Source organism: Pseudophryne corroboree, chromosome 3, assembly GCF_028390025.1.
Source record: "Pseudophryne corroboree isolate aPseCor3 chromosome 3, aPseCor3.hap2, whole genome shotgun sequence".
Lineage (NCBI taxonomy): Eukaryota > Metazoa > Chordata > Amphibia > Anura > Myobatrachidae > Pseudophryne > Pseudophryne corroboree.
Genome location: NC_086446.1, coordinates 311,898,566 through 311,926,141, shown reverse-complemented (window position 1 = coordinate 311,926,141; position 27,576 = coordinate 311,898,566). Strand labels below are relative to the sequence as shown.

At 46.9% G+C, this 27,576-nt stretch overlaps 1 protein-coding gene across 2 annotated transcripts in view; it reads left to right on the top strand.

The window, feature by feature from the left end:
* Positions 1 to 27,576, top strand: part of GHDC (GH3 domain containing) — a 139,307-nt gene that overhangs the window by 11,939 nt on the left and 99,792 nt on the right. For both annotated transcript variants that reach the window (XM_063959426.1, XM_063959427.1), the window contains exons 2-5: positions 11,820 to 12,105; positions 14,922 to 15,118; positions 23,835 to 24,435; positions 24,813 to 24,996. In XM_063959426.1, coding sequence (XP_063815496.1) covers positions 11,835 to 12,105; positions 14,922 to 15,118; positions 23,835 to 24,435; positions 24,813 to 24,996 — 1,253 coding nt within the window. In that variant the 5' untranslated portion in view covers positions 11,820 to 11,834. The remainder of the gene's footprint in view (positions 1 to 11,819; positions 12,106 to 14,921; positions 15,119 to 23,834; positions 24,436 to 24,812; positions 24,997 to 27,576) is intronic.

The window sequence follows — 27,576 nt, the reverse complement described above, 5'->3', positions numbered from 1 at the left end:
AAGAAGGGACTTGCTTCAGCAAGTACCATGTCTGTTCCAAGACTTACCGCGGCTGCGTTTGACGGCATGGCGGTTGAACGCCGGATCCTAAGGAAAAAAGGCATTCCGGAAGAGGTCATTCCTACCCTGGTCAAAGCCAGGAAGGAGGTGACCGCACAACATTATCACCACATGTGGCAAAAATATGTTGCGTGGTGTGAGGCCAGGAAGGCCCCACGAAGAAATTTCAACTCGGTCGATTCCTGCATTTCCTGCAAACAGGAGTGTCTATGGGCCTCAAATTGGGGTCCATTAAGGTTCAAATTTCGGCCCTGTCGATTTTCTTCCAGAAAGAATTGGCTTCAGTTCCTGAAGTCCAGAAGTTTGTCAAGGGAGTACTGCATATACAACCCCCTTTTGTGCCTCCAGTGGCACTGTGGGATCTCAACGTAGTTCTGGGATTCCTCAAATCACATTGGTTTAAACCGCTCAAATCTGTGGATTTGAAATATTTCACATGGAAAGTGACCATGATGTTGGCCCTGGCCTCGGCCAGGCGAGTGTCAGAATTGGCGGCTTTGTCTCACAAAGGCCCATATCTGATTGTCCATTCGGACAGGGCAGAGCTGCGGACTCGTCCCCAGTTTCTCCCTAAGGTGGTGTCAGCGTTTCACCTGAACCAGCTTATTGTGGTACCTGCGGCTACTAGGGACTTGGAGGACTCCAAGTTGCTAGATGTTGTCAGGGCCCTGAAAATATAGGTTTCCAGGACGGCTGGAGTCAGGAAAACTGACTTGCTGTTATCCTGTATGCACCCAACAAACTGGGTGCTCTTGCTTCTAAGCAGACGATTGCTAGTTGGATGTGTAGTACAATTCAGCTTGCACATTCTGTGGCAGGCCTGCCACAGCCAAAATATGTAAATGCCCATTCCACAAGGAAGGTGGGCTCATCTTGGGCGGCTGCCCGAGGGGTCTCGGCTTTACAACTTTGCCGAGCTGCTACTTGGTCAGGGGCACACCCTGGCTGAGGAGGACCTGGAGTTCTCTCACTCGGTGCTGCAGAGTCATCCGCACTCTCCCGCCCGTTTGGGAGCTTTGGTATAATCCCCATGGTCCTGACGGAGTCCCCAGCATCCACTAGGACGTCAGAGAAAATAAGATTTTACTTACCGATAAATCTATTTCTCGTAGTCCGTAGTGGATGCTGGGCGCCCATCCCAAGTGCGGATTGTCTGCAATACTTGTACATAGTTATTGTTACAAAAAAATCGGGTTGTTATTGTTGTGAGCCGTCTGTTCAGAGGCTCCTACGTTTGTCATACTGTTAACTGGGTTCAGATCACAAGTTGTACGGTGTGATTGGTGTGGCTGGTATGAGTCTTACCCGGGATTCAAAATCCTTCCTTATTGTGTACGCTCGTCCGGGCACAGTATCCTAACTGAGGCTTGGAGGAGGGTCATAGGGGGAGGAGCCAGTGCACACCACCTGATCCTAAAGCTTTATTTTTGTGCCCTGTCTCCTGCGGAGCCGCTAATCCCCATGGTCCTGACGGAGTCCCCAGCATCCACTACGGACTACGAGAAATAGATTTATCGGTAAGTAAAATCTTATTTTTAGTGACGGTACGTGTCCTATCTTGAAATGTGTTTCCTGAATAAATGCAACGTCAATTTTCTCATCTCTAAGCCATTTGAGAAGTTTAGATCTTTTTTCAGGAACATTCAGCCCTTTGACGTTAAGAGTAGTTATATGTAGATCATTCACCCCCATTATCAAACGAATTTAATCGCTTCACATTAGTCTTCTCTACGGCAGACCCTGGGAGAGGTGAGGAAGGAACAGCAAGGGGGGGGATAAGAAAAAGGAGAAAGTAAGGAAAGGGAAAGAAAAAGATGCGGCGTGGGAAACCCCGCCAAAAAGTACTTTGACAATAAACAAAAATGATACTACTACAAAAAGGACTGCTGCAAAAAGGACAGGAGCGGAATCCTGCCGACTCCCGATCCAAAGAAACAAGGGATGCAGCATAGTGGGGTTATACGGGGGGCTCAGGACAGCGACCACCCCCAAGATAGAAACTAGATAAATATTTGGTATTACCGAGGTGTGCACTAGGCACATGTGAAATAAAAAGAAATAAAGTATAGAAATACATAAGTATATATGCTTGTATAAGAGCGTACAGACAATCGTTAAATTATCAAACCTGGATTCATGACACCATAGCATCTACACACTATTATCCAATTACAAAAAACAAAAAGCAAAAAGAAAACCGATCTCACTTGTGAGCAACATATAGCACTATTAAGAGAGAAAAAGACTCAATGTATAACATAGGTGACAAATAAACGATACTTCTCATTCAGGGAGGCTTCGAAAGTCGTGGACCAGGAGTGGCACCCCGCGTCCGTGGGGAGCGAACTTGCTGCCACGCATCGTCCGGAGGGAGTATAATAGGCAAGTCCGGCAGGTGGTGAAAAGCGTCCCAGTCTGGCACCGGAACCGGGGGGATTCCCAGAATCGTAAAAAAGGCCTGTAAATCTGAAGGTCTAGTAAGACTTGCGACTTTACCGCCATGGGAGACCTGGAGGGAGAAAGGGAAGCCCCATCGATATTTCAGCTCGAGTTTCCTGAGAGAATCTGTAAGAGGTTTCAAGGCGCGACGTTGTTGTAAGGTCGACCAAGCAAGGTCAGGAAATATCTGAATCTTGTCGCCTTGAAAGACAATGCTGTCCAGTTGACGGGCCGACCTCATTATTTCCTCTTTTTGAGCGTAATAATGGAGCCTACAAATAACGTCCTGTGGTCTGTCGGAGGGTAAGCCCCGAGGACGGAGGGCTCTGTGAGCTCTATCGAATGTAATGTCCATGTTCGGATCCAGGTCAATAAGTTCTCCAAATATCTTAGATAAGGCGGCTACCAGGTCTGTTTGTTGGATACTCTCAGGCAAGCCCCTGACTCTAATATTATTTCGCCGGCCGTGATTATCCATGTCCTCAATGCGTGATTTTAGGAAGGAGATATCATCCCGCTGGTGAGATAGCACTTCCCGAAATTTAGTTAAAGAGTCCACAGTAGACGATTCATGGCGTTCCAGGACATCAACTCGAGTCGCGATTTGAGACATATCTTGTCGGAGCGCTGTCACTTCCTGAGTGATGGTGGATAGTAGACGAGTCTCCAAGGCTGAGAAGTCTTGTTTCGTAGGAAGTGACCTTACATGAGACAATATTTCGCTTATCTCCGCAGACAGAGAGAGGGCCTGTGGTGGCTCCGGAGTCCCAGGGGAGGCCATGTCGTCCACCAGGTCGTGTAAACTCGGGGAGGTCGGGACGTTAGAGGGAGCAGCGGGGGTTGAGGTTGGAGAAGTTAGGAACTGACGTAGATCTGATGAGCGTCGATTCGCTGGGGGTGGGATCGCGTCCGGTTTGGTCTTGGCCTTCTTTTTTTTCTTTATCCCTTTCACCATGAGATCGGTCTTTAAATAAAGCGGTGTAGAATTACACTTTCACATATCCTCGGCGCTGTGAATCATGAGGGCCGTCGCCATGCAAAAACCCCCCTCGTGGTCTTAAGGTAGCATCAGGCAGGCATGCATGAGGCTAGGGGCTCATTCGTCCACTTGCAGTGGTGGTATCTCTGATATAGCCCGATGGGGGTGTAGTTGCGGGACCCCAGGCCACTGAGCAGGGAGTCAGCAAGCGAATATACTGAATTGATAGATGTATGGGTGAGGGGAACACTGTGACTGGTTTTATAATACACCAAGGCCTGTATGGCCCAACCTTGTGGGTCTTCCCCCTTTCCCTTACACTCAGATGCCTCAGGGTATCCATCTAGGGACCGCAGTCCCGTTCAGCAGCTTAGATGCAGAGAAAGCTCAATACCAGTTATTGCAAGATGGCCGCCGAGCGTCCTCCTGCGCCGTTCCGCTCATCGGGTTGCCGGGTCCCCGCCGGGCGTATATACAGCAGCGGGAGCCGGGGGCAGGGAGACACAACTAGCTGCGGCTGGCGGCCAGCGGCAGCAGAGAGCACGGAGCTCCGTGTAGCGTTTACGGCCCGATCAGCGGGTCCCGGAGCCGTCCCCGGCCTAATGCCCAACTCGAGGCCCCGGCTTCTCCCAGCCCCGTAGGCCGCAATCCGCAGGAGCAGTTAAAACTGCTCCCCGATTCCGCGGCACTTCAGGAGTCTTAGCCGGGGGGCACAAGGAGGGCAGCAAAGAAAGTAGGGTGGCTCAGGAGGTGCAGAGGCAAGGGGGTTGAGCAGTTTTGGGCTATGGGTCTCAGGAGCTCTCATCAGCCACGTCTGTCTCCTTTAGCACCCAGACCACGCCCCCGTATTTCAGATTTTTTGTCTGTTCGTTACGGCATCACGCTAAAACTACTGGATGAATTTACATTATGTTTTCATTATTATATAGCTTAGTGACCTAGAAAGAAACTGAGGTATGCATGATCTCGATGTGACATCAGAGAGAGGAGCAAAAAAGGAAAAACCAGATGCTTGACACTTGTGGCAAATGCTCAGGGCTGCAGGCGTAGATCCCAGGTCCACCTGCTTCTCCCGGAGGTTGCTCACAAGTTATTACCCCCAAGCATCTTTTTGTATTAATCCCTGAAGGAATAACTGCACATATTGTCACAATGGGGGTAATTCCAAGATGATCGCAGCAGGAAATTTTTTAGCAGTTGGGCAAAACCATGTGCACCACAGGGGGGGCAGACATAAAATTTGCAGAGAGAGATAGATTTGGGTGTGGTGAGTTCAATCTGAAATCTAAATTGCAGTGTAAAAATAAAGCAGCCAGTATTTACCCTGCACAGAAATAAAATAACCCACCCAAATCTAACTCTCTCTGCACATGTTATATCTGCCCCCCCTGCAGTGCACATGGTTTTGCCCAACTGCTAAAAAATGGCCTTTTGCGATCAACTTGGAATTACCCCCAATATTAGATAGCACTGCTGTCTTTGTAAAATTAGTTCTGCAGAGCAATAACAGACATCCACATGGGCAAACGCTAGTGTGTGTATGTGTGTATATATAGACAGGGAGAGAAAGAGAAACACAATGTGTGGCACTCACGGCTATTCAACAAGGCTCAAACATCAGCCAGGTAGAATATCAACGTTGATATTCTACCGGGCTGATGTTTGTGCCTTGTTGAATAGCCGTAAGTGCTGCACAATGTGTTTCTCTATTTTACCCGTTGGATGGTGCTACAACCGGGCACAGTTGCTGCCAATTACAAGGAGTGTCGGGCCATTCGTGTGTGTGGGCTATATGGAAAAGCGGCCAGTATTTACCCTGCATTAAAAAAAATTTTTATTTGCACCCAATGCAATTATGTTTTGTCCAGGTGCAGTTGCTTTTTAAAAAAAATTTTTTTTATTGTTTTCTTTCTCCCAACTTAGAATCAGACCCTTGTGCCAATTTATAGACTCTTTATGCTGGTGAATTTCGTAGTGTTCATGTAGGCTGTTTTAGCAGGGTGCTGTGCCCTGCATGGTTTTTAAAGGGCAAAATGCACCCTGTCCCTTTTGCGGCACCCTACTAAAACAGCCTGCCCAGTTCCCGATGCCGCTGTGTGAATAGATGCTACACACACGCGCACGGCATCTATTCATATTCAAGGGAGTGCTTTGGGGAAGCCCAGCACCTCTGTAGGTGCCAGGCAGACCCCCACGAGTGACGCGATAGGCTGGTCTGCCCCCAATAGTGATGCCAGCGGTGCCACGCCCCCTCCCTGGCCACCATGCCGCCTTTACGTGCGCACGCTAAGTGCCCACACAGCACCGAGGCCCTGCTCCCAAAAAATCCTGGGGGAAACACTAATTTTATACCTCTATTAAATAGTGATGAGCGGGTTCGGTTCCTCGGAAACCGAACCCCCCCGAACTTCACCCATTTTACACGGGTCCGAGGCATACTCGGATTCTCCCGTATGGCTCGGTTAACCCGAGCGCGCCCGAACGTCATCATCCCGCTGTCGGATTCTCGCGAGATTCGGATTCTATATAAGCAGCCATTTTTACTCGTGCATTGGAAATGTTAGGGAGAGGACGTGGCTGGCGTCCTCTCCGTTTATTAATGTTGATGCAAATGTTTGTGCTTATTGCTTAATTGTGGGGACTGGGGAGCAGCTGTATTATATAGGAGGAGTACACTGCAGAGTTTTGCTGACAGTGACCACCAGTATACGTTGTCTGCCTGAAAAACACTCCATATCTGTGCTCAGTGTGCTGCATATATCTGTGCTCACACTGCTTTATTGTGGGGACTGGGGAGCAGCTGTATTATATAGGAGGAGTACACTGCAGAGTTTTGCTGACAGTGACCACCAGTATACGTTGTCTGCCTGAAAAACACTCCATATCTGTGCTCAGTGTGCTGCATATATCTGTGCTCACACTGCTTTATTGTGGGGACTGGGGACCACCAGTATATTATATAGGAGGAGTACAGTGCAGAGTTTTGCTGACAGTTACCACCAGTATACGTTGTCTGCCTGAAAAACACTCCATATCTGTGCTCAGTGTGCTGCATATATCTGTGCTCACACTGCTTTATTGTGGGGACTGGGGACCACCAGTATATTATATAGGAGGAGTACAGTGCAGAGTTTTGCTGACAGTGACCACCAGTATACGTTGTCTGCCTGAAAAACACTCCATATCTGTGCTCAGTGTGCTGCATATATCTGTGCTCACACTGCTTTATTGTGGGGACTGGGGACCACCAGTATATTATATAGGAGGAGTACAGTGCAGAGTTTTGCTGACAGTGACCACCAGTATACGTTGTCTGCCTGAAAAACACTCCATATCTGTGCTCACTGTGCTGCATATATCTGTGCTCACACTGCTTTATTGTGGGGACTGGGGACCACCAGTATATTATATAGGAGGAGTACAGTGCAGAGTTTTGCTGACAGTGACCACCAGTATACGTTGTCTGCCTGAAAAACACTCCATATCTGTGCTCACTGTGCTGCATATATCTGTGCTCACACTGCTTTATTGTGGGGACTGGGGACCACCAGTATATTATATAGGAGGAGTACAGTGCAGAGTTTTGCTGACAGTGACCACCAGTATACGTTGTCTGCCTGAAAAACACTCCATATCTGTGCTCAGTGTGCTGCATATATCTGTGCTCACACTGCTTTATTGTGGGGACTGGGGACCACCAGTATATTATATAGGAGGAGTACAGTGCAGAGTTTTGCTGACCAGTGACCACCAGTGTACGTTGTCTGCCTGAAAAACACTCCATATCTGTGCTCAGTGTGCTGCATATATCTGTGCTCACACTGCTTTATTGTGGGGACTGGGGACCAGCAGTATTATATAGGAGGAGTACAGTGCAGAGTTTTGCTGACAGTGACCACCAGTATATATAGCAGTACGGTACGGAAGGCCACTGCTCTACCTACCTCTGTGTCGTCAAGTATACTATCCATCTAGATTCTATACCTGTGGTGCATTTTAGTTTTGCAGTTTGCTGACAGTGCCCACCAGTATATATAGCAGTACGGTACGGAAGGCCACTGCTCTACCTACCTCTGTGTCGTCAAGTATACTATCCATCCATACCTGTGGTGCATTTCAGTTGTGCACAGTATATATAGTAGTAGGCCATTGCTATTGATACTGGCATATAATTCAACACATTAAAAAATGGAGAACAAAAATGTGGAGGTTAAAATAGGGAAAGATCAAGATCCACTTCCACCTCGTGCTGAAGCTGCTGCCACTAGTCATGGCTGAGACGATGAAATGCCATCAACGTCGTCTGCCAAGGCCGATGCCCAATGTCATAGTAGATAGCATGTAAAATCCAAAAAACAAAAGTTCAGTAAAATGACCCGAAAATCAAAATTGAAAGCGTCTAATGAGAAGCGTAAACTTGCCAATATGCCATTTACGACACGGAGTGGCAAGGAACGGCTGAGGCCCTGGCCTATGTTCATGGCTAGTGGTTCAGATTCACATGAGGATGGAAGCACTCATCCTCTCGCTAGAAAATGAAAAGACTTAAGCTGGCAAAAGCACAGCAAAGAACTGCGTTCTTCTAAATCACAAATCCCCAAGGAGAGTCCAATTGTGTCGGTTGCGATGCCTGACCTTCCCAACACTGGACGGGAAGAGCTTGCGCCTTCCACCATTTGCACGCCCCCTGCAAGTGCTGGAAGGAGCACCCGCAGTCCAGTTCCTGATAGTCAAATTGAAGATGTCACTGTTGAAGTACACCAGGATGAGGATATGGGTGTTGCTGGCGCTGGGGAGGAAATTGACAAGGAGCATTCTGATGGTGAGGTGGTTTGTTTACGTCAGGCACCCGGGGAGACACCTGTTGTCCGTGGGACGAATATGACCATTGACATGCCTGGTCAAAATACAAAAAAAATCACCTCTTCGGTGTGGAATTATTTCAACACAAATGCGGACAACAGGTGTCAAGCCGTGTGTTGCCTTTGTCAAGCTGTAATAAGTAGGGGTAAGGACGTTAACCACCTAGGAACATCCTCCCTTATACGTCACCTGGTCCGCATTCATCAGAAATCAGTGACAAGTTCAAAAACTTTGGATGACAGCGGAAGCAGTCCACTGACCACTAAATCCCTTCCTCTTGTAACCAAGCTCCTGCAAACCGCACCACCAACTCCCTCAGTGAAAATTTCCACCTTTCACAGGAAAGCCAATAGTCCTGCAGGCCATGTCACTGTCAAGTCTGACGAGTCCTCTCCTGCCTGGGATTCCTCCGATGCATCCTTGAGTGTAACGCCTACTGCTGCTGGCGCTGCTGTTGTTGCTGCTGGGAGTCGATCGTCATCCCAGAGGGGAAGTCGGAAGACCACTTGTACTACTTCCAGTAAGCAATTGACTGTCCAACAGTCCTTTGCGAGGAAGATGAAATATCACAGCAGTCATCCTGCTGCAAAGCGGATAACTCAGGTCTTGTCAGCCTGGGTGGTGAGAAACGTGGTTCCGGTATCCACCGTTAATTCACAGGCAACTAGAGACTTGATTGAGGTACTGTGTCCCCGGTACCAAATACCATCTAGGTTCCATTTCTCTAGGCAGGCGATACCGAAAATGTACACAGACGTCAGAAAAAGAGTCACCAGTGTCCTAAAAAATGCAGTTGTACCCAATGTCCACTTAACCACGGACATGTGGACAAGTGGAGCAGGGCAGACTCAGGACTATATGACTGTGACAGCCCACTGGGTAGATGTATTGCCTCCCGCAGCAAGAACAGCAGTGGCGGCACCAGTAGCAGCATCTCGCAAATGCCAACTCGTTCCTAGGCGGGCTACGCTTTGTATCACCGCTTTCCATAAGAGGCACACAGCTGACAACCTCTTACGGAAACTGAGGAACATCATCGCAGAATGGCTTACCCCAATAGGACTCTCTTGGGGATTTGTGACATCGGACAACGCCACCAATATTGTGCGTGCATTACATCTGGGCAAATTCCAGCACGTCCCATGTTTTGCACATACATTGAATTTGGTGGTGCAGAATTATTTAAAAAACGACAGGGGCGTGCAAGAGATGCTGTCGGTGGCCCGAAGAATTGCGGGCCACTTTTCGGCATTCAGCCACCGCGTGCCGAAGACTGGAGCACCAGCAAACAGTCCTGAACCTGCCCTGCCATCATCTGAAGCAAGAGGTGGTAACGAGGTGGAATTCCACCCTCTATATGCTTCAGAGGATGGAGGAGCAGCAAAAGGCCATTCAAGCCTATACATCTGCCCACGATATAGGCAAAGGAGGGGGAATGCACCTGACTCAAGCGCAGTGGAGAATGATTTCAACGTTGTGCAAGGTTCTGCAACCCTTTGAACTTGCCACACGTGAAGTCAGTTCAGACACTGCCAGCCTGAGTCAGGTCATTCCCCTCATCAGGCTTTTGCAGAAGAAGCTGGAAACATTGAAGGAGGAGCTAAAACAGAGCGATTCCGCTAGGCATGTGGGACTTGTGGATGGAGCCCTTAATTCGCTTAACCAGGATTCACGGGTGGTCAATCTGTTGAAATCAGAGCACTACATTTTGGCCACCCTGCTCGATCCTAGATTTAAAACCTACGTTGTATCTCTCTTTCCAGCAGACATAAGTCTGCAGAGGTTCAAAGACCTGCTGGTGAGAAAATTGTCAAGTCAAGTGGAACGTGACCCGTCAACAGCTCCTCCTTCACATTCTCCCGCAACTGGGGGTGCGAGGAAAAGGCTAAGAATTCCGAGCCCACCTGCTGGCGGTGATGCAGAGCAGTCTGGAGCGAGTGCTGACATCTGGTCCGGACTGAAGGACCTGCCAACGATTACTGACATGTCGTCTACTGTCACTGCATATGATTCTCTCACCATTGAAAGAATGGTGGAGGATTATATGAGTGACCGCATCCAAGTAGGCACGTCAGACAGTCGGTACGTATACTGGCAGGAAAAAGAGGCAATTTGGAGGCCCTTGCACAAACTGGCTTTATTCTACCTAAGTTGCCCTCCCTCCAGTGTGTACTCCGAAAGACTATTCAGTGCAGCCGCTCACCTTGTCAGCAATCGGCGTACGAGGTTACTTCCAGAAAATGTGGAGAAGATGATGTTCATCAAAATGAATTATAATCAATTCCTCCGTGGAGACATTCACCAGCAATTGCCTCCAGAAAGTACACAGGGATCTGAGATGGTGGATTCCAGTGGGGACGAATTAATAATCTGTGAGGAGGGGGATGTACACAGTGAAAGGGGTGAGGAATCGGAGGATGAAGATGAGGTGGACATCTTGCCTCTGTAGAGCCAGTTTGTGCAAGGAGAGATTGATTGCTTCTTTTTTGGTGGGGGCTCAAACCAACCAGTCATTTCAGTCACAGTCGTGTGGCAGACCCTGTCGCTGAAATGATGGGTTCGTTAAAGTGTGCATGTCCTGTTTATACAACATAAAGGTGGGTGGGAGGGCCCAAGGACAATTCCATCTTGCACCTCTTTTTTCTTTCATTTTTCTTTGCATCATGTGCTGTTTGGGGACTATTTTTTTAAGTGCCATCCTGTCTGACACTGCAGTGCCACTCCTAGATGGGCCAGGTGTTTGTGTCGGCCACTTGTGTCGCTTAGCTTAGCCATCCAGCGACCGCGGTGCAAATTTTAGAACTAAAAATAATATTGTGAGGTGTGAGGTGTTCAGAATAGACTGAAAATGAGTGTAAATTATGGTTATTGAGGTTAATAATACTATGGGATCAAAATGACCCCCAAATTCTATGATTGAAGCTGTTTTTGAGGGTTTTTTGTAAAAAAACACCCGAATCCAAAACACACCCGAATCCGACAAAAAATTTTCAGGGAGGTTTTGCCAAAACGCGTCCGAATCCAAAACACGGCCGTGGAACCGAATCCAAAACCAAAACACAAAACCCGAAAAATTTCCGGTGCACATCACTACTATTAAAACAAAAGCACAATTTTATATACTGTGAACTTGCGCATACAGCACAGTTTCATTTGAACTTGTGTAAATTCCATATAAAACTGAATGCTAATTTTAAGATGCTATTAAGTGTATCCCACCAGTGACATTCAGGAACCTGTGGGAGACCCTGTCACTATACTGTACCACAGGTTCGTAAACTCTGGGGACCACTTAGGATACTGCGCCTAAACTTCATTTTCAACCAGGGTGGAATTATCTTTAAAGGTAGGTACTGTTTGCTATGTAAAGCTTCATATATGTAAATAATTTCAGGGTTGTTTGGGATCCCTTAATTTATGTTGTCAAAAACCCAATTATATAATATATAATAATATCTCATATTTCTAACTCACACAGGCTTAATAATTTAGGATGGTTCATTTCTTAATCATTACTTTGGTCCTGGGGGCCTGTGCGACTTCCCTGCTAGTTATTCTCTGGAGGGCAGAGCGAGTGAAGAGATGGATGGCTGGGCTGAAGCGCCAATGGTGCCTCAAGGCACTGTCGAACAACAATCACAGAAAGAATTTGGAACATGACACAAAAAATGCCCAGAGCATACAGGAATGCTTACTACTGGAAGCACTGCGCAAGCACCAGGACACGGAATACGGACTGAAGAACAATTTCAAAATCTTAACAGGTAACTGTCAAAGTGTTTTAGGCAAACTGTGATCTTATTAGAGCAAATTATCCACAAGGAAGTTGTAAACTTAACGTGCAAACACTATTTTTTCATAGGAAAACGTAAAAACTCACCTGGTCAGTAATCTATAAAATACTCTCAAGCAAGTCTCTTACAGAGAGGGGAAGCATAGTCTGGGAGGTCCTGAGAATGCCGCCTATCCATGTCCAATAATTTAACCAAACTGTACTGTAACGCAACCCCCTGCCATGCCTCAACTAGTAGAACTCCCCCCAAATTTGGTGTGGTCACTTCTCTTGATGGGGAGATGCAGTGAAATCTTTATTCAAGCAGTGTGACATATCTAGTAGGCCTGAGTTGACAGCTGCCCCAGCCACCATTACTCTGTTAAGCCTGGCACACTGCGGGATGATTGTTAATCATCAACAGTTTTTCAAAAAAATGCTGCAAAAATGTTAAACCATGGTGTTGCTACATGTTCCCAGTGACTTCATAGGCTGCATTGCTTTGAATATTGGTTCAACACACATCTCTGTATGGATGGAGAGTTTTATTTCCTTTACAATTTTTGCACAACATAATATTGTTACAGCATTAAGAAAAAACTAAATATTACCAAGAATCGTACAAAAGTCTGCAGAAAGGAGTTTTTGGGGGAAAGATGTATGTTGTATCAGTTATACTCAGAAGCGGATTGGCCATAGGGTTTACAGGGAAGATTCCCGGTGGGCCAACGCACCCGCGGGGCATGTTTTGTTTGAGGACATGTGGTCTTATTCAGAGCCGGCCCTAACCAATATGATGCCCTAGGCAAGATTTTGGCTGGTGCCCTCTAGCACCACCGCTGGTTCCGCCTCTGACCTTGTACCCCCTATATTTAAAACAGGAACAGTTCGCACATTTGGCGCACAGCCCAAAAAGGGGTGTGTTTTTGCTGGCAAGGGGCATGGCCACACAATAACCCCAATTCCAATTACGCCACACAGTACTGCAACTTTATTCACATATGATCATGCGATAGTGTCCATAATTCATATTACATCCCACAATAGTATCACTTTACCTTATAAACGTTACTCCTCACAGTAGAGCCCCTTATTCACATTACATCACACTGAATTGCTCCTTATTCACATTACACCACACCCTATTGCTCTTTATTCACATTAGATGACACAGTGGTGCCCTTTCTATACGCAACGCCACATAGTAGAGAACCTTATACACATAATGCCACACATTAGTAATGCATTTACACACATTCTACACAGTAATGCCCCTTACACATATGAGACACCTTATTAATGTCCTTATAAACATAATGCGCCTTACACATTATGACAACCTTTATTAATGCCCTTTTGCACATAATGTCCCTTACACATTTGCCGCACATTATTAATGCCCTTATACACATAATGACACACATAGTGCCCCCTACACACTTGCTGCACATTATTAGTGCCCCTATACACATAATGACACACATACAGTAGTACCCTGTTACACATATGCCGCACATTATTAATGCCCTTATACACATAATGACACACATAGTGCCCCTTACACACATGTTGCACATTATTAATGCATTTTTACATGACACACATAATGCTCCTTACACATATTCTGAACACTACTGCACAACCAACCCACTCACATGCACACAGCACTCACACTGCCTCTAACACTTTGACCTCTGCCTCTGCTTGGATACAGATGTGTCCTCATAAATATTGCCTCAATGCTAATATCGGGCACACCTTTTTTTATGAAAATGCATCTTATTTGCATTGCTATGTGGCTAGTGTGCACAAGCAGCTTCTGCTGATTAAAATGATATGCAGCATGCCTATATACTGTGTGAGACTGTGGCTGTATCTGCATATGAAATGCTACACACAGAATATAGGCATGCCGCATATCATTTTATTCAGCAGAAGCTGCTGATGCCCCTAGGCATATCAAATGCCCTAGGCAATTGCCTAGTTTGCCTATGCCTATGGCCGGCTCTGGTCTTATTTATAGACATAATGAATAAGATGCAAAATAATTTGCTTACATGAAAATTTCTTTGCCACTTAGCCTGTGATTGCAGATGATTAGTGTATGCTCTGTCTGCCTGCTTGGCTGACATATAAGATTGAGTGAATTGGGATACGCGGTTGGTGTAATAAGCAAGAAAATATATCTTTCTAAAGAATGATATAGTTTCCTAAATTCTGAAGGTGTATCATATAATGTGCTCATAATCTTTAATTTTATTTCCTTTTAACTTCCCCCTTGATGCTGGACATGCCCACTATCTGGAAAGTCTTGGGGGGAGGGTGCTGCTACCATGGCCCATGGCTAGACCTTACACCTCTGGTGCTGCCCATGTGGGGCCACTAGTACAAATTTTTCCAGGGCCGCTTTTTGTTCCCAATCCGCCCCTGGTTATACTGCTGTGCCATCTGAGGTACAAACCAGTTTCACATTCCTGAGATACATTCAGTAAAGGTGGTAAATTTGCTATTCGCAATTGTCACATCTGAAAGGTTTCTATAGCACCTGCAAGAAGGACTGGCGAGAGTCGCTCCAGAAAATAATATTGTCCATCTCTTTGACAATGGCAATAGATAATTGTTTATTCTTACATTCCTGTAATATAAATTCTTGTAGCCATCTAAAGGAAAATAAATGGTGGGAAGAAGTATTTAAGTGAAACTGAAATTCTTTTACAAGATGTTACAATAAGTATGCTTTGTAGCTGAGTGGGGGGTAACCTTATATACTAGTAAGCCTAAACACTCCATGTTCTGTTTTCTGCTCAGATGTGTCCTCCTTTCAGAGACTTCATCCTCTGACTCAGTACTGTGACTATAAAGACTATGTCCGGCGCACATCGCAGGGAGAAGAGAACATAATGATGCATGGGAGACCCTTTGCCCTGGTAGCAACCGCAGGAACTTCTGGAAACCCCTCTATGGTCCCTATCAGTGCTCAAAGACCCAATGATAGTTTCCAGCAGGTATCTATGAGCCTATAGTTGTGTTCTGCTTTTGAGGCTGTGGCAAGGGACACATTATATGACACGTTATCTGCTATAGTGGCACTAAGTAGTTCTTTTTGCTTATTTTAGTACTAATTTAGTGATCGGGGATGCAAATAGTTAGTATAGAGCAGGTTATGAAGCCAAATGCACGTGTGTATCTGTGTGTGACCAATACTGGGTACACACTGGCCGATATATCTTGTGTTCAATTGAATGACTGATATCAATAGTGGTTGTGGACCAGCGATATGTCTGTGAACGACATCGATATAATTGCAGATATATCGGTACATTGTGCTGTGTGTACGGGCGCTCTGCAAACTTGCTGCAGGGGCCGAGGTCACAGCTGGGCAGGCAGATTTGAATGCACACCCAGCTGCATAACAGGGACTGACATATGGAGCGGACAGTTAGTAAGTATGTACACTTACCTTGATCAGCTGCTCAGTCTGCGCAGTGGTGGGCCCACCAATAATATCTGTCATGTGTGTACCCAGGGCCGGTGCTAGGGTGTTCGGCACCCCCCTGCAAACTATAAATTTGCGCCCTCCCTCCCATTTCTCTGACGTCCTAGTGGATGCTGGGAACTCCGTAAGGACCATGGGGAATAGCGGGCTCCGAAGGAGGCTGGGCACTCTAGAAAGATTTATGACTACCTGGTGTGCACTGGCTCCTCCCACTATGACCCTCCTCCAAGCCTCAGTTAGATCTTGTGCCCGGCCGAGGTTGGATGCACACTAGGGGCTCTCCTGAGCCCTTAGAAAGAAAGTATAGATTTAGGTTTTTTATTTTCAGTGAGACCTGCTGGCAACAGGCTCACTGCAGCGAGGGACTAAGGGGAGAAGAAGCGAACTCGCCTGCTTGCAGCCGGATTGGGCTTCTTAGGCTACTGGACACCATTAGCTCCAGAGGGATCGACCGCAGGCCCAGTCCTTGGTGTTCGGTCCCGGAGCCGCGCCGCCGTCCCCCTTACAGAGCCAGAAGCAAGAAGAGGTCCGAAAAAACGGCGGCAGAAGACATCAGTCTTCACCAAGGTAGCGCACAGCACTGCAGCTGTGCGCCATTGCTCCTCACACACACTTCATACTCCGGTCACTGAGGGTGCAGGGCGCTGGGGGGGGCGCCCTGAGAAGCGATAAAAACACCTTGGCTGGCAAAAACTCCACAATATATAGTCCCAGAGGCTATATATGTGGAAAATACCCCTGCCAGAATATGGAAAAAGCGGGAGAATAGGCCGCGGAAAAGGGGCGGAGCTATCTCCTGCAGCACACTGGCGCCATGTCTCCTTCACAGATCCGCTGGAAGGAAGCTCCCTGGCTCTCCCCTGTAGTTTTCAGGCTCAAAGGGTAAAAAAGAGAGGGGGGGCACTAAATTTAGGCGCAATATTGTATATACAAGCAGCTATGGGGGAAAATTCACTCAGTTATAGTGTTAATCCCCTCATTATATAGCGCTCTGGTGTGTGCTGGCATACTCTCTCTCTGTCTCCCCAAAGGGCTTTGTGGGTCCTGTCCTCAGTCAGAGCATTCCCTGTGTGTGTGCGGTGTGTCGGTACAGCTGTGTCGACATGTTTGAGGAGGAGGCTTATATAGTGACGGAGCAGATGCCGATAAATGTGATGTCGCCCCCTGTGGGGCCGACACCAGAGTGGATGGTTAGGTAAAAGGTATTAACCGACAGTGTCAACTCCTTACATAAAAGGGTGGATGACGTAACAGCTGTGGGACAGCCGGCTTCTCAGCCCGTGTCTGCCCAGGCGTCTCAAAGGCCATCAGGGGCTCAAAAACGCCCGCTCATTCAGATGGCAGACACAGATGTCGACACGGAGTCTGACTCCAGTGTCGACAAGGTTGAGACATATACACAATCCACTAGGAACATCCGTGACTTGATCCCGGCAATAAAAGTAATGTGTTACACATTTCTGACATTAACCTCTAAAAAGGGGTTTTTATGTTTGGGGAGAAAAAGCAGGCAGTGTTTTGTTCCCCCATCAGATGAATGAATGAAGTGTGTGAAAAGCGTGGGTTCCCCCTGATAAGAAACTGGTAATTTCTAAAAAGTTACTGATGGCGTACCTTTTCCCGCCAGAGGATAAGTTACGCTGGGAGATATCCCCTAGGGTGGATAAGGCGCTCACACGGTTGTCAAAATAGGTGGCACTGCCGTTTTAGGAACGGCCACTTTGAAGGTACCTGTTGATAAAAAGCAGGAGGCTATCCTGAAGTCTGTATTTACACACTCAGGTACTAGACTGAAACCTGCAGAGCGTGCTGCTGCAGCGTGGTCGGTGACCCTGTCAAACATACTAGTTTGCTAACATGAGAACATATTAAAGACGTCGTCTTATATATGAGGGATGCACAGAGGGATATTTTGCCGGCTGGCATCCAAAATGAATGTAATGTCCATTCTGTCAGGAGGGTATTAGAGACCTGTCCCTGGACAGGTGATGCTGACCTTAAAAGGCGCATAGAGATTCTGCCTTATAAGGGTGAGGAATTATTTGGGGATGGTCTCTGGGACCTCGTATCCGCAGCAACAGCTGGGAAGAAATATTTTTTCCTCAGTTTTCCTCACAGACTAAGAAAGCACTGTATTATCAGGTACAGTCCTTTCGGCTTCAGAAAAGCAAGCGGGTCAAAGGCGCTTCCTTTCTGTACAAAGACAAGGGAAGAGGGAAAAAGCTGCACCAGTCAGCCTGTTCCCAGAATCATAATTCTTCTCTCGCTTCCTCGGAGTCCACAGCATGACGCGGAGGCTCCACAGGTGTGGCCAGGTACGGTGGGGGGCCGTCTCAAAAGTTTCAGCGATCAGTGGGCTCGCTCACAGGTGGATCCCTGTTTCATTCAAGTAGTATTTCAGGGGTACAAGCTGGAATTCGAGATGTCTTCCCCCCGCCGTTTCCTCAGATATGCCTTGCCGACAACTCCCTCAGGCAGGGAGGCTGTGCTAGAGGCAATTAATAAGCTGTATTCCCAGCAGGTAATACTTAAGGTGCCCCTACTTCTTCAAGGACGGGGTTACTATTCCACACGGTTGGGGTACCGAAACCGCATGGTTCGGTGTGACCCTTCTTTATATTTAAAATCCTTGAACACATGCATGAAAAATTCAAGTTCAAGATGGAATCGCTCAGGGCGGTTATTGCAAGCCTGGACGAGGGGGATTACATGGTATCCCGGGACATCAAGGATGCTTACCTGCATGTCCCTATTTACTATCCTCGTCAGGAGTACCTCAGATTTGTGGTACGGGATTACCATTACCAAGTCCAGACTCTGCCGTTTGGACTGTACATGGCACCGAGGGTGTTACCAAGGTAATGGCCGGAATGATGATACTCCTTCGAAAAAGGGGAGTTTTAATTATCCCGTACTTGGACAATCTCCTTATAAGGGCGAGGTCCAAGGAGCAGTTGCTAGTCGGGGTAGCACTATTTTGGAAAGTGCTACAACAGCACGGTTGGACTCTAAACAGTCCAGAGTCACAGCTGGTTCCTACGACACGTCTACTGTTCCTGGGGATGGTTCTGGACACAGACCAGAAATAAGTGTTTCTCCCGGTGGAGAAAGCCAAGGAGCTGTCATCTCTAGTCAGAGACCTCCTGAAGCCAAAAGTCCGGGTCGCATCTTCAGATGCATTAGGCTGATAACCCTGTCTCCAAGGACCAGGGTATTTCTACTGTAGTGGCTGCAGAGTGCCCATCTTCAAGAGGGCCGCAGGTTCGACATACAGGACTAGGTCCTAGTGACCATGGATGCCAGCCTTTGAGGCTGGGGGGCAGTCACACAGGGAAGAAACTTCCAGGGACTTTGGTCAAGTCAGGTGACTTCCCTACATAAAATTCTGGAACAGAGGGCCATTTACAATGCCCTGAGTCAGGCAAGGCCTCTGCTTCAAAACCAGCCGGTCCTGATCCAATCAGGCAACATCACGGCAGTCGCCCATGTAAACCAACAGGGCGGCACAAGAAGCAGGATGGCGATGGCAGAAGCCACAAGGATTCTCCGATGGGCGGAAAATCATGTGTTAGCACTGTCGGCAGTGTTCATTCCCGGAGTGGACAACTGGGAAGCAGATCTTCTCAGCAGACACGACTTCCACCCGAGAGTGTGGGGACTTCATCCAGAAGTCTTCCAAAGAATTGTACACCATTGGGAAAGGCCACAGGTGGACATGAAGGCGTCCCGCCTCAACAAAAAGCTATAAAAGATATTGCGCCAGGTCAAGGGACCTTCAGGCGATAGCTGTGGACGCTCTGGTAACACCGTGGGTGTACCAGTCGTTTTATGTGTTCCCCCCTCTGCCTCTCATACCAAAGGTACTGAGAATAATAAGAAGGCGAGGAGTAAGAACGATACTCGTGGTTCCGGATTGGCCAAGAAGAGCCTGGTACCCAGAACTTCAAGAAAATATATCAGAGGACCCATGGCCTCTGCCGCTCAGACAGGACCTGCTGCAGCAGGGGCCCTGTCTGTTCCAAGACTTACCGCGGCTACGTTTTGATGGCATGGCGGTTGAACGCCGGATCCTAAAGGAAAAGGGCATTCCGGAGGAAGTCATTCCTACGCTGATTCAAGCCAGGAAAGATGTAACTGCAAAACATTATCACCGCATATGGCGGAAATATGTTGCTTGGTGTGAGGCCAAAAAAGGCCCCAACAGAGGAATTTCAACTAGGTCGATTTCTGTATTTCCTACAAGCAGGAGTGTCTATGGGCCTAAAATTAGGCTCCATTAAGATACAGATCTCGGCTCTGTCGATTTTCTTCCAGAAAGCATTAGCTTCAGTACCTGAAGTTCAGACATTGTAAAAGGAGTGCTGCATATTCAGCCCCCGGTTGTGCCTCCAGTGGCACCTTGGGATCTCAACGTGGTGTTGAGTTTCTTAAAATCACATTGGTTTGAACCACTAAAAACCGTGGATCTAAAATATCTCACGTTGAAAGTGGTCATGTTATTGGCCTTGGTTTCGGCCAGGCGTGTATCAGAATTGGCGGCTTTGTCATATAAAAGTCCTTATCTGATTTTCCATATGGATAGGGCAGAATTGAGGACTCGTCCCCAGTTTCTCCCTAAGGTGGTATCAGCTTTTCACTTGAACCAACCTATTGTGGTGCCTGCGGCTACTAGGGACTTGGAGGATTCCAAGTTACTGGACGTAGTCAGGGCCTTGAAAAATTATGTTTCCAGGACGGCTAGAGTCAGAAAAATTGACTCGCTATTTATCCTGTATGCACCCAACAGGCTGGGTGCTCCTGCTTCTGAGCAGACTATCGCTCGCTGGATCTGTAACACGATTCAGCAGGCGCATTCTGCGGCTGGACTGCCGCATCTTAAATCAGTGAAAGCCCATTCCACAGGGAAGGTGGGCTCATCTTGGGCGGCTGCCCGAGGGGTCTCGGCTTTACAACTTTGCCGAGCTGTTACTTGGTCAGGGGCAAACACGTTTGCAAAATTCTACAAAATTGATACCCTGGCTGAGGAGGACCTGGAGTTCTCTCATTCGGTGCTGCAGAGTCACCCGCACTCTCCCGCCCGTTTGGGAGCTTTGGTATAATCCCCATGGTCCTTACGGAGTTCCCAGCATCCACTAGGACGTCAGAGAAAATAAGATTTTACTCACCGGTAAATCTATTTCTCGTAGTCCGTAGTGGATGCTGGGCGCCCATCCCAAGTGCGGATTGTCTGCAATACTTGTATATAGTTATTGCCTAACTAAAGGGTTATTGTTGAGCCATCTGTTGAGAGGCTCAGTTATATTCATACTGTTAACTGGGTATAGTATCACGAGTTATACGGTGTGATTGGTGTGGCTGGTATGAGTCTTACCCGGGATTCAAAATCCTTCCTTATTATGTCAGCTCGTCCGGGCACAGTGTCCTAACTGAGGCTTGGAGGAGGGTCATAGTGGGAGGAGCCAGTGCACACCAGGTAGTCATAAATCTTTCTAGAGTGCCCAGCCTCCTTCGGAGCCCGCTATTCCCCATGGTCCTTACGGAGTTCCCAGCATCCACTACGGACTACGAGAAATAGATTTACCGGTGAGTAAAATCTTATTATTTAATAAAGGGATAGCATATGCCGAAGGGGAGTGGTCTCACAAGGAAGGGGCATGGCCACACAACAGTAGCAATTCTAATTACGCCACACAGTAGCACAATCTTATTCACATTACATTACATACATCGAGGCGAGACTCCAATCGACTTATAATGAACAGATTCTCAGTCCCGTTGTGATCGTTTCAGAACTTTTACTTTTGTTCCTGACGAAAGAACAAAAGTAAGAGCTCTGAAATGTTGATCACAACAGGACTGAGAATCTTTTCATTATAAGTCGATTGGAGTCCCGCCTCCGCGTAAACCTCGTACATGTGTTGACCGTCCTCCAGCAGGAGTTCGGTGTTATGAGGGCACCAGCGCAAAGTGACTACAAGGCAAGCACGAGTGCCGGCTTACAGTTTACAATATATATATATATATATATATATATATATATATAGGGTTTTTTCTTGTAGGATGTTACCCTACATGCAATTTGTGTGGTTATATATTTATGCATATTAATTTGCTTTTAAAATGAGAACAGTGTACATTTTCTTATGTTTTCCCTGGTGAACTAGGGTGTTCACTACAGCGGGTAGTCACTACCCCATTCCCCCCCCCCCCCCCCCCCTCCTCCTCCTGAGCCGTTTTGGGGATGAGGGATACCCGGCTTCTACACTTACCGGGTGGTGAAGAGGCATGCCGCTGCTCCAGGCGCGGAGGTACAGTAGATGCTGTCTCTCCCGCCGCGGGTAGCGAGTGTCAGCTGGGACGCTATTGGGGGTGCTAACGGCGCCGCTGCCTGTCATAGACTGTTTGACAGGGGCAGCGGCAGCCGGCAGGACATGCAGAAGGCAGCAGAGTAGCAGAGCGGGGAGTGCGCCTTTCATGCTTGGCGCCTCCCTGCATTGCAAACTCTGCTGAGCGGTTAGCGCAGACACTGTGTGTACCCAGCCTACAGCTGGGTATACACTAAGTGAAATGTCATCCGATCTGATGGATTGGACTGACATATAGGGCACATCGTCTAGTGTGTACCCACTATCAAGCACTCACACGGGTCATTTGCTGGGTTGTCCCGTCGGGCATTGACGGGATGCAGGGGAATGCAGCGTGAATGATATATCACGCAATATCATTTAGTGTGTGCGGGACAGCCGATATATTACTACATCTGCAATCCCGTCAGCCGGATATACATTGTGTATATATGGTGTGCGTGTGTGTGTGTGTGTGTGTATATATATATATATATATATATATATATATATATATATATATAAAAATATATATATATATATATATGACATTGCATGGATGTTTTGTAATTGTGGAGTGTTTTATTATTCCATTGATCTGCACTGTACTGTATATGGTATTATGATATTAGGAACAAATAGTGAAAAAAGGCGCTTAGGCACTTAACTGTTCTAATTAAAACCTGTAAATTGTATCACCTTAATTGTAAAAAAAAATAAAAAAAATAAGAAAATGATAAACCACATAGGTAACAAGACAAAATAAAAAAACTCAATATTTAATATTAATAGATTACATCATTTTCTGTTGTGATAATAATATTAATTAGTTCATTAATTACCGTAATTGACAAACAGCTTAATAACCACTATGGCACTGATTGGCCATCAGTGGAGTCTGTTAGCATTCTGATGTTAACTAGAAAGCCATCAAATAGGCTCAATAATGGACATTCTCTTCAGAAGGTTTGAATCTTCATACACTGCTCACACTGGATCAGCACTTTTATCTTGGAACCATGAATCAGCTGTCTATCACTCTCACTTGTATCACTTTTATACTAAAATGTTGTGTTTGCACGGCTGCTTCCCGGGTGCAATTTGTCAAGAGCCCCTTTTCAGACAGCGGCCCAACCCGGCATATTGCCATGTTGGTGATGTCACCGCTGACATGTGCGGAGTCAGGACTTGGAGATGAAATTATCATCAAGCGCCACCTTTTCTCTATACAGTGAACGGGTCCTTGGTCGCATCGACCCAACTAAGCCGTTTATACTGCACCGCGACCTGGGTCTTTCCTGGGACCAACCCTGCAAACTGGATACAGGTTAACCCTTTTACACTGAGCCACTCCCGGGTTATCACTGCTATCTATGCAGCTATGTACTTTTGAACCTAACATTCATTTTGATTCTATTTGAGAGGTTACTTTCTAATAAACATCAGACTGCTTAAAGATCCCACTGATAGTCACTCAGTGCAATAACAGTTTTTAAGTAGTTTATCAATTAATGTTTGTCTTTTATTTTATTATTCTAAAAAATGATGTGACATTACCTTGATATTGTGTTTTTTTTTTTTTTTATTAACTATTGATTTCTTTTGTCATTGTACCTTTGTGGGTTATCATTTTTTACAATTAAGGCTATCTAATTGACAAGTTTGAATTAGTGGAGCAGCACTGGTAACTGTCTTACTTTATAGAATAACCTTTTTCTACTTACCAGCATCAATACTTTTCTATAGGAGTTAGTTATTAGCTTTATATTATTGTATTATTGTGTAAGGTTTATTTGTCGTGGGGTTATTGTGCTCATAGCATTAGTGCTATCGTGGTTTTTCATGTTCTTCTTTTGGCTGACACAGTGTCTCATGTCCTAGGGAACAGCGGTATATCTGGAAATAATACACAGCAATTTCCCTGGTGCTTTGGAAAAGATGACCAAGTTTACATTTCCACCAAATTTCCGCCACACTGAGGCTGGGATTCCAATTATTAATTTTCCATTTGCCTTCTCGAATTTCCTGAATAACCTCTACTCTTCTACAATTCCAGACATTTCCCCCATGTCTCATCATGAGATACTTTACATTCAGCTTCTTTTTGCCCTCAAGGAGAAGGGCTTAAGTATGCTTGAAGCAAACTTCTCTTGGTTTCTTCGCTATGTCTTTTCTGTCTTAGAGGATTCTTGGGAGTCTCTAGTTGCTGATATTCAGAAAGGTCGTCTCAGTTCAGAACTTAAGATTCCTCTGGACATCAGAAAGCAGACAGAAGACTTGTTAGTCCCAGATGCTGTCCGAGCTTCAGAACTGCGTGCTCAGTTCCAAGAAGGCTTTTGTGGGATAGCCAAGCGGGTGTGGCCAAATTTACAGGTGATCGTAGCTGTGGAGACTGGGGGAAGTGACCTGGATAGACAGACATTAAAGGACACTCTATGTAAAGGGACACCACTTTATTCCCCCATATACTGTGCAGCAGAAGGTATGGATATTTATTTGGAAATAAAAAAAATTCCTGCTACTTCGCATACATTGGGCCGGATGTAATGGCTTGCAAAACGGCAGGAGCTCCGAGACTCCGGCTGAACTCGTACGTTTTTTTTTTAAAGCAGCAAACGTTTACAAGGCAAAACCTGTTTGGTTTTGCCCTGTAAACGTTTGCTGCTTTAAAAAAACGTAGGAGTTCGGCCAGAGTCTCTGAGCTCCGGCCGTCTCGCAAGCCATTACATCCGGCCCAATAATGTCTTTATCTTCTCTCCTTTGAATGTTCTCTGCATACTCTCTTCACCTTTACTTTCTCTGAGTTCTTCGCTCTCTCCATGCTGTGTCTCACATTTTCTTTCATTACTTTCTCCTCAGGCCTCTGTGGTGTAAATCTTTGGCCTCTAGAAGATGTCCCACAATACGTGTTGATCCCCCGTTCTGCATTCTTTGAATTTATACCTATGGACACAAATGAGCTGAAACAAACACTGAGTGTACGAGATGTTACCGCAGGGAAAGCCTATGAGCTGGTTATAACTAACAGAGATGGGCTTTACCGGTAAGTGAATAAGGTTTCAAACTCTATATTAAAGGTAGTAGATAAGTATCTTCACCTTTAGAAATGTTGTTTCATATGGGGGAACGCTTTACTCCAGGGCTGGCTCCAGGCATGTTCCAATAGAGCGGCCGTGCAGGGCACCACCCTTAAAGGGCACCGCACGCTAGCGCCACCATATTGGAGCCTGCCTGGAGCCAGGTCCTGCAGCAGTGGCTGTGTGTGCCGACGAGGGGGAGTGCTGTGGGCTGGACAAAGCTAAACTACTCTGTGCGCGCTGTGCCAGCGTCTGACGTCAGACGCCAGTGCCACACAGAGTAGCTATGCTTTAGTCCGCCCACAGCACTCCCCCACGTCGGCACACACAGCCACTGATAGGACTCAGCCAGGAGGCGGGCCGCGGGATGGACGCTGATGCAGACTCAGTGCAGCTGTTCCGCAGCCGAACACACACGGGGGCATGTGTATCTGGCACTCTGGGGGCACGTGTATCTGGCACTCTGGGGGCACGTGTATCTGGCACTGGGGGGGGGGCACGTGTATCTGGCACTGTGGGGGCACGTGTATCTGGCACTGTGGGGGGCATATACTGTGTATCTGGCACTGGGGGTATATACTGTGTATCTGGCACTGTGGGGGCATATACTGTGTATCTGGCACTGCACTACTGGGGGCATATGTGTATCTGGCACTGTGGGGGCATATAATCTTTATCTGGCACTGTGGGGCATATAATGTGTATCTGGAACTACTGGGGGCATATACTGTGTAGTATTATTATTATTATTATTATTATTATTATCATCAGTTATTTATATAGCACACACATATTCTGCAGCGCTTTACAGAGAATATTTGGCCATTCACATCAGTCCCTGCCCCAGTGGAGCTTACAATCTATATTCCCTATCACATGTACACATAGACACATTCACGCTAGGGTTAATTTTTGTTGGGAGCCAATTAACCTACCAGTATATTTTTGGATTTTGTGGGAGGAAACCGGAGTACCCAGAGAAAACCCACGCAAGTACGGGGAGAATATACAAACTCCACACAGGGCCATGGTGGGAATCGAACCCATGAGGCAGTGGGTTCAATTCCCACCTCTGAGGCAGTAATGCTAACCATTACACCATCCGTACTGTTGGGGGCATATACTGTGTATCTGGCACTGCACTACTGTGGGCATATTATGTGGGGCATATAATGTGTATCTGGCACTGTGGGGACATATAATGTGTATCTGGTACTGTGGGGGCATATAATGTGTATCTGGCACTGTACTGCTGGGGACATATGTGTATCTGCCACTGATGGGAGCATATAATATGTGTCTGGCACTACTGGGGGTGTATGTGTATCTGGCACTGCACACTATACTGGAGACATTGGGGTATATTTACTAAGGTCCCGATTTTGACCGAGATGCCGTTTTTTCTTCAAAGTGTCATCTCGGTAATTTACTAAGCAAAAATCACGGCAGTGATGAGGGCATTCGTAATATTTTGGAAGTCCTAGGAAAAAATCACGAATCAATACACCATCGGTCAAATACGCCTGCAATTTGCTAGAAATCGGGAATTTACTAAAAAGTGCAAAACACAAACACTGCCGACAATAGCCAAACACTGCCGTGATAAAATACAAATCGTGAAAAAGTGCTAAAAAAAAAACAGACCTGCTTTTTTATCCCGTGTTTGTATAGGCATGCACGGATCCATGAGATCCGTGCATGTTTTTCAGTGGGATGGGGGGGGGAAATGTTCTAAATTTTCTGGAAAAAAATTGCGTGGGGTCCCCCCTCCTAAGGCAAACCAGCCTCGGGCTCTTTGAGCCGATCCTGGTTGCAGAAATATGGGGAAAAAATGGACAGGGGTTCCCCCATATTTAAGCAACCAGCATCGGGCTCTGCGCCTGGTCCTGGTTCCAAAAATACGGGGAACAAAAAGAGTAGGGGTCCCCCGTATTTTTGAAACCAGCACCGGGCTCCACTAGCTGGACAGATAATGCCACAGCCGGGGGTCACTTTTATACAGTGCCTTGCGGCCGTGGCATCAAATATCCAACTGGTCACCCCTTGTGGTTCTCCAAGTACCAGCTTGCGGGGGAGGCTTGCTGGGACTTGTAGTACTGCTACTAAAAACAATATCAAACACTTTTCACAAAGGCTATCAGCCCCCCATCCGCAGCCCATTGGATGGGGGGGACAGCCTCGGGCTTCACCCCTGGCCCTTGGGTGGCTGGGGGGGGGGGAACCCCTTGATTGAAGGGGTCCCCACTCCCCCAGGGTACCCCGGCCAGGGGTGACTAGTTGGATATTTGATGCCACGGCCGCAAGGCACTGTATAAAAGTGACCCCCGGCTGTGGCATTATCTGTCCAGCTAGTGGAGCCCGGTGCTGGTTTCAAAAATACGGGGGACCCCTACTCTTTTTGTCCCCCGTATTTTTGGAACCAGGACAAGGCGCAGAGCCCGATGCTGGTTGCTTAAATATGGGGGAACCCCTGTCCATTTTTTTCCCATATTTCTGCAACCAGGATAGGCTCAAAGAGCCCGAGGCTGGTTTGCCTTAGGAGGGGG